The 8,287-nt window shown below is 41.2% G+C and overlaps 1 protein-coding gene across 8 annotated transcripts in view; it reads left to right on the forward strand.

The window, feature by feature from the left end:
• Positions 1 to 4,670, forward strand: part of DROSHA (drosha ribonuclease III) — a 135,688-nt gene extending 131,018 nt beyond the window's left edge. For all 8 annotated transcript variants that reach the window (XM_039469429.2, XM_074386890.1, XM_074386882.1 and 5 more), the window contains 2 exons: positions 30 to 76; positions 4,411 to 4,670. In XM_039469429.2, coding sequence (XP_039325363.1) covers positions 30 to 76; positions 4,411 to 4,541 — 178 coding nt within the window. In that variant the 3' untranslated portion in view covers positions 4,542 to 4,670. The remainder of the gene's footprint in view (positions 1 to 29; positions 77 to 4,410) is intronic.
• The last annotated feature ends 3,617 nt before the right edge of the window (positions 4,671 to 8,287 follow it).

Here is an 8,287-nt window from a genome sequence, read left to right on the forward strand (position 1 = left end):
TTAAAGTGTATCTTACTTTTATTTAATAGCATTCAGCAAGCGGAAATGGGAGCAGCAATGGACGCACTTGAAAAATGTAAGCCTATTTCTTTTTCTATAATTATCTTCATAATATAATGAGTGTTTTATGGAAAGAAAATGAGGAAGGAGAAAAATGGTAAGTACTGATAAAATGTGATCTTGTTTTCTTCAGAGAATATAGTAGAATGTGAGACATTCTAAAATGGGCTCATATTTAAAAATGAAAGTATTCCTGAGTGCTTTTTGATTTGCATTTTCCTTTTTTGCTTAGAGTCCTACTCTTGGTGCAGGTGACCTATGTGAAAAACCTACTGTGTTTTCTTTCTTCCTTTCCTTTCTTTCTTTCCCTCCCTCCCTCCCTCCCTTCCTTCCTTTTTCTTTATTTTCTTTCCTTTCTTTTTTTGAGACAGTTTCCCTCTGTCACCCAGGCTGGGGTGCAATGGTATGTATGATCTTGGCTCACTGCAACCTTTGCCTTCAGAGTTTGAGGTCATTCTCCTCCCTCAGCCTTCCCAGTAGCTGGGACTGGAGGTGCCTGCTACCATGCCTGGCTAATTTTTTTGTATTTTTTAATAGACGGGGTTTTACTATATTGGCCAGGCTGGTCTCTCGAACTCCTGACCTCAGGTGATCCACCCACCTCGGTCTCCCAAAGTGCTGGGATTACAGGCATGAGCATACCCAGCCTGTGTTTTCTTTCATACATTCTCTATTCTCCAAAATCTTGTAACAGTATACATGTGAAGGTTTTTCTTTTTTGTTTTTGGCCGTTGTTTTATCGAATGGGCTGTTTTTACACACTTCTCTACACCTTTCTTTTTTGCTCGGTAGTGTATCATGAGCAGCCCTGCACATTATAGAAAACAGTTTCAATTCATTCTTAGTGGCTACATAATATTTTCTGCTATAGATGTGCTATATTTTATTCAGCCTTTTTATTATTGGTGGATACTGTTTTTTTTTTTTTAATCATCACGACCAATAAATGTTATATATTGGTTCTTTTTAGTTCTGTGGAATAGGTTCCCAGGAGTGGGATGTGTGGGTTGAAGAAACTTCAATTACATGATTGACCTTGTAGGAAACTGCATGGTCTTTTGTAAACTAAAGGCTTACATGCAAGGGATTTTTCTTCTGAGGTCGATTGTGCTGAGCAGCAGAACCTGTGGGCACCGCATGACAATGCGATTCTATTATGCTTCAAGTACTCCACCAAATGAGGCGGGAGACGGCAAAGAGCGGGAAGCTGAAAGTGAAGAGGTCCAGGATCCTCAGGCATGGGAGAGATTCCAGGAAGGGCAAGCAGGCCAAGAGCCAAGTGGCAATCAACAGACAGACTTTCCTGTTGGGGGCAGAGAGGTTAGTGGGTGCAGAAGCTGGTACTGCCAGGGTCAAGCATCCACGGATTCTTCACTGAGAGTTTTGAGTTGGCTATTAGGAGCTTCATCCATTGTATATATAAATTTGCAATCAGAGTGAAATAAAAGTGAGATTCCATTTTTTGTTTTATAATTGAAAACAGTTCTGAAGAGATCACCTATTCTGAGACAGGCCAGCATAGCCATACTGGGAGGAGTGAGTTGTTTAAACTACTGGAAAGCAATTTGGCAGTATGTAGCAGGTCCTTAAAGAAGTTCATACCCTTGGTAGGCCAAGGCGGAAGGATCACTTGCGGCCAAGAGTTAGAGACCAGCTTGGGAAATAGTGAGTCCCTGTCTCTACAAAAAATTGAAACAAAAACAAAAAACATTAGCCAGGCTTGGTGGCAGGCACCTGTAGTGCCAGCTACTTGGAAGACTGAGGCCAGAGGATCACTTGAACCCAAGAGTTTGAGGCTGCAGTGAGCTATGATCATGCCACTGCACTCCAGCCTGGGCAACTGCGTGAGACCCTGTCTCTTCCCTTCCCCCACAAAAAAAAGTTTATACCATGAGAATCATGACAACTTGATTTATAATAGTAGGGGAAAAAAAATCAAACTATGTGTTTAAGACTAGGAAATTGTTTAGTAAATTGTGGTATATCCCAGGGTTAGGAAACATTTTTTTCTGTAAAGGGCCAGATAGTAAGCATTTGAGACTTCCCAGACCATAGTCTCTGTTGCAGTTCTTCAACTCTACCATCATAGCCCACTGGCCCGGATAGTATGCAAACTAACAGGTGTGTCTATTTAGTGGGAGCGTCTGTCTACCAATAAAACTTTATTTATAAAAACAGATGGATAGCTGTATTTGGCCTGTGGATAGCAGTTTACCAACACTTGCTATATGGGAAAATGCTTATACTAGAATAAGTGTAAAAAAGTATACCCATAAATGCATACCTATACTGTACTTTCCCAATAAGTAGATAGGGAAATGATTTTAAATGTTCCAGTGTCATAGGGGTGTGTGTGTGTATACAGGCATACACACACACACACAAACACACACACACATATATATGTATATATATACATATGTGTATATAGGCATATATACACGTATATACACACACGTATATATGTATATACACAAATTTACCTTGCATATATATGTAGTATAACTTCATAGGAAAAAGGCTATAAGGATATATTTTAAAAGTTTTATCAAGAGTTAAATCTGAGTTGTGTTTTTGAAATGCAAATTTGATTTTATAGTAGAGTTTACTGATGAAATAGAGTTCATTTTGTAGAAACTTGCTTTACAGCTAACTTAGTGGGATTTATTTTTTTAAAAGTACTTATATTTGAAACTTACATAAAGAATCAATTTGATCAGTTTTGGAATAGGATTTTGTTACTGTTTTATTTCCAAAATACAGATATCATATTTCTCTTTTCTCTGGGCTGGGCGCAGTGGCTCATGTCTGTAATCCCAGCACTTTGGGAGGCCAAGGCAGGAGAATCACTTGAGGCCAGGAGTTTGAGACCAGCCTGGCCAACATGGTGAAACACCATCTCTGCTAAAAGTACAACATTAGCCGAGTGTGGTGTGGCACGAGCCTGTAATCCCAGCTACTCAGAAGGCAGAGGCAGAGAATCACTTGAACCTGGGAGGCAGAGGCTGCAGTGAGCTGAAATCGCACCACTGCACTCCAGCCAGGGTGACAGAGTGAGAGTCCATCTCTAAATAAATAAATAATCAATCAATCAATCAATCAGTCTCTGACTCAGACGTACCAGGGTCTTTGCTGATTTCCCACCTGTCTTTCAGATTCTTTTCCTAGCACCCTGTTTCTTGTTTAATGTGGTGTGAGGATGGTATACTATATAATTAACAGGGAAAAAATAATTTAGGATGTATTATATAGTCGTCTCCCCTTATCCATGGGGGATACCTGACTCCAGTGGATGCCTAAAACTGCAGATAAAATGGAATATTATATAGACTGTCCCTTTTCTTACACATGCAAAATGTAGTTGAAAGATGAAATTTAATTTATAAATTAGGCACAGAAAGAGATTAACAATAACTAAATAAATGGAACAATAACAATGTATCGTAATAACAGTTGTGTGCATGTACCCTTGATTGTACGCTGTGCCTGCTGTCACCTGCTCTCTCTTGCTGTGTCTCTCAGAATATCTTACTGTATGTTACTCACCTATTTTTGGCCCATGGTTGATCACGGGTAAATGAAACCATGTGAGATCATTGATGAGGGGACTGCTGTATATGGGGGCTGCTGTATATGTAGATCCACTTCATTACTCATCATCCTTAAAGCAAGTCAGTGAACTCGCCTCCAGGGATGCCATGCTCTCCCACATCTTAGATTCTTCATGTGTTTAAAACATGAGGTTATGTGTCTGCTTGAACCAACTAAGTTTTCTACTTGAGTTACTTTTGCAGATACAGCTGTGGGCCTGTCATCATAAACTTAAAAATTACTTATCAGACGTAATGACTCAGAAAGTGGCCGCTTTTTGTCCACCTGATCTTCCTTTGCTCTTTTCTGAAACTTTAATTCTCGGTAAATAATGGTGTGAGAGTATCATTTGTTTGAAGTTTTTAGTTTGACCTTTTCAAAAACTGTGACTCCATTTTACTGTATCCCTTCCTTTCGCCCTGAAAGTCACCTGCCGCCAGGAGAGTGATGGCAAAGCACCTGCTTGGTACCGTCCCAAGCCACACGTCTGTGTTTCGACATTTCTGTATGTTTGGTACCTGTTATACCCCAGTTCACATCAGATATTGAAATTTACAATCAGGAGTGCTCATCCAGGCTTCCAATATGTTTTTGAGTGATGAAAGAATAAAGGAAGAAAACAATTTTCTTTCTTGTGCCTTACAAAATACAATTATGGACATTTCATATGCATGAATGTTTGTGTGTCTGTTTAGTTGCATCATTCTTTGTTCTAGTGGCTATCCTTTATTAAGTATAAAATTTATCTCCTTGTGTCAGATAATTTTCCCCAGATGGCCCATCAGAAGCGGTTCATCGAACGGAAGTACAGACAAGAGTTAAAAGAAATGAGGTGGGAAAGAGAGCATCAAGAGAGAGAGCCAGAAGAGACTGAAGACATAAAGAAATAAAGGAGGGCACACAAGTGTGGAGTATTTACTTGCCCAGTAACTGTGACTGTTGTCTGTTGAGACCTAGCCCAGTTTTCCTATAGACAATGAATGAAGTGTTCTCATTGAAATAAAATGCAGAGTCCAATAGCTGTTGTTGTTTTACTGATCTGTTTTTAGCTGGATGTTCTTTATTACGAAGTATTAGATTTTTCATCTTTTAATGGAAAACTTGACTTTTGTGAATGTGCATTATTTCCTTTTATTTTGCTTTTTAAATAATAAAATTCAAGAAGCAAATTCTATGTGGAATAGATCCTGTTTTTCTACCTCTGTCGCCAGTTGTGACCCTAGACCTTCAATTGACAAAAAATTGACGTTACTAGACATTTTGACTACACTCTAGTAACATCTATACTTTTTCAAATCTCTTTATTTCTAAGCAGATTTTCAACTTTCATCTGGTGGCTGTTTATCAAGTTATCAGCTGCAAATATCGAACTTACCTCTCCCTAAGCAGTGAGCGTTTTGTAGAAGGAATCTGTTTAACAATTAATTGGCTAATGAGAGAAGGGGGAAAGACTGATATTCAAGTCACATCGATTCTTCGAATCATTAGAATAGGAGAGAAATCATGATTCTAAGCCAGGCCACACTTTAAACCAAGTGCTCTCACCTTGGGGTTAGTGGAGCCTTTAAGAAGTTAGTGAACAGACTTCAGGGAAGTCAAAACCTCCCAATACTGTATTCAATTTTCTGTATGTGTTTGAGATTTGAGAGAGCATGGGGAAGGAGGAGGGTTTATAGCTTTTATCAGCACCTCTAAGTGGGCCCTGCAGTAAAAGGCTAACATGACATTAAAAGACGTGACATTTTTTAAAAAGTCATTTAAACTGAACATCACTGGTTTCTTATTAATAAAGGCAAAACTTCTTTGTAAAACAAATATCTTTCATTCATCCCTTCAGCAAATATATAGTGAGTGCTTCCTTTGCATCAGATGCTGTTCTAGCCTCTGGGGCTATGGCAGTGAACAGAACAAACTCCCCTGGTCCTCCAGGAGTTTGGGTGCTAGTGCAGGAATACCCACGATAGACGAAGAGCCCACTGGCAAGAAATCAAGCAGGGACTTGCGGTGGGTGGTTTTCAATGAGGTGGTTGAGGAGTTCTCCCTGAAAGGGTATCAGTTAAGATAGGAAAGAGGAGAGGAAGTGAACCACTCAGGTGTCTGTGAGTGTTTCTTACACAAATCACTATTAAATGTTACATATGTATTGTCAAAAATTTGAAAAAATGGGCTGGGTGCAGCGGCTAACGCCTGTAATCCCAGGTCATTGGGAGGCCGAGACGGGTGGATCACTTTAGGTCAGGAGTTCGAGATTAGCCTGGCCAACATGGTGAAACCCCATCTCTACTAAAAATACAAAAATTAGCCGGGCGTGGTAGTGGGCGCCTACAGTCACAGCTACTTGGGAGGCTAAGGCAGGAGAATTGGTTGAACCCAGGAGGCAGAGGTTGCAGTGAGCCGAGATTGCGCCACTGCACTCCAGCCTGGGCGACAGACCAAGACTCAGTCTCAACAACAACAACAACAACAAAATGAAAATTATTAGCAGGAGAAAAAACAAATATTGCTTAGAAAATATTATGGAAAAAGTAGAAAGCATAAGCAGAAAGATAACTCACTCATGATTCCATCACCCAGCGAATTTTTATGTCCTGTCAGACTGTCTTTGTGCTTAAATACACACATGCACTCATGTGTTTTAACAACAGGATACCATACATATGGTTTTCATAGCCTTTCTATCTTTTAAAATAATACATCATGAATATCTTTCAGTGTTGAATTCGCATTTACATAATACAGTAGTTGGTGGCTACATAGTAATGTGCATCTTATATGCCAGTTTTCGATATACTAGAATTAACCAATCTCATCAATGTATTGCCATGGACGGTGCTGCCACATGCCTTTCTGAAGGTGTACACACACACACATGCACACACACACACTGGAGAGACAGCATTCTAGGATGTCTTCATTTGCTAATCATAAAAATGTAAGGTGGTGCCTTTAAGAAAAGCTTGTCCTGATGCCCTTCCTCCCAACCAGCGATGCCAGGAGACGACTGGGCAGCCCTGGGGAGGGAAAAGAGCTCACTTCTTTCTTTCTTTTTTTGAGACAGAGTCTCTCTCTGTCACCCAGGCTGGGTTGCAGTGGCACCATCTCAGCTCACTACAACCTTCGCCTTCTGGGTTCAAGCAATTCTCCTGCCTCAGCCCCCTGAGTACCTGGGATTACAGGTGCACATTACCATGCCCAGATAATTTTTGTATTTTTAGTAGAGGTAGGGTTTCGCTATGTTGGCCAGGCTGGTCTCGAACTCCTAGCCTCAAGCGTTACACCCTCCTCAGCCTCCCACAGTGCTGGGATTACAGGCATAATCCACTGTGCCCAGCCAAGAGAGCTCATTTCTGAGCCACATTGGTTTTGGTACATCTACCACTCTATTGGGTGCACTCCTTTTGAGCATTTTATTTACGTTATATGAGCAGCAAACATCAGGACTGGAAAGAAAAGAATGCTGGTGGCCTTGAAGATGTTAGCAAAAGCAAGAAGCAGTTGAAGTTTTTTAAAAAATAAGCACTTTTACTGCTCTTGAATTGCATAAAAATAATGTCAAAGCCAACACGCTTTTCAGGAATTTCTGTTGGACCTTGACTTTTCCTCTCTGCAGTGCTTTGGCCCTTTTCAAGTTCTCTATCCATATTAATGGCTCTTGAAACCTGGAGAAGTCAAGTCCATAAAACACTTGAGCACCTCTCGAAGTGGAGCCGCCACACACATCCTCAGGGCAGCTTAGCTTTCAGGGCTCTACAGAGCAACTGTGAGACAAACAGTAAATTCTGCAACGAGACCCAAAGACCAACTCAGCAGGCCCCTGTGACCAGATTCCAGCCCCACCCCCGAACCAACCCAATGTTCTCACATGTTCCAGTTTGATTCAAAGAGTCAGCAAGAGTGTATGTTTACCTGTTCACTCAACTGTGTTAAGTGCTGTTGGTCACAGAGGCTGAATATGAAGGTTTCTTCCCACAAGTCACTTGGGGTCTGGCTGGGGAGACAAGTGATGTGTGTGCAGACAAAGGGCTTCCAAGCAGGGAAGGAAAGAAGGGAGAGTGGCCCAGGAAGGGAGGGCTTCACAGAGGAGTTCATACATAAGGAGTTCATGGAAGCTCCATGATGAGAGGGAGTTTGCACAGTAGGGGAGGCCATGCCCTTCCAAGGAAGCTACAGGACTGAGAGGCCAGAAAATGAGTTTGGAGCCCTAGTCCATTCATGCTGCTGTCACTAAATACTGACACCATAAACACAGTGACTTACAAATGGGAAATGTATTGCTCACAGTTCTGGAGGCTGAGAAGTCCAGTTTCAAGATGCCTGCAGATTTGTTGTCTGGTGAAGGCCCACATTTCGCAGTGGGGCAAGAAGGGGCAAGGTGGCCCTCTGGACCTTTTATAAGAGCATGAATCTCTGTGAGGGCTCTGTCCTCTTGACCTAATCACATACCAAAAAGCCTCACCTCATGTCACATCGGTGATTAGGTTTTCAACATAAGAATGTGGAGCGTGGCTGGATACCAACATGTAGATCGTAGCAAAACTACTATGATGTTCCATGAAAAGATGTGATGAAGGTCAGAAACCAGGCATTGGAAATAATGGATGCTGGAATGGAACAGATTCAAGATACCCAGGAGAGA

Source organism: Saimiri boliviensis, chromosome 1 (assembly GCF_048565385.1).
Source record: "Saimiri boliviensis isolate mSaiBol1 chromosome 1, mSaiBol1.pri, whole genome shotgun sequence".
In the NCBI taxonomy this organism is placed as follows: Eukaryota; Metazoa; Chordata; class Mammalia; order Primates; family Cebidae; genus Saimiri; species Saimiri boliviensis.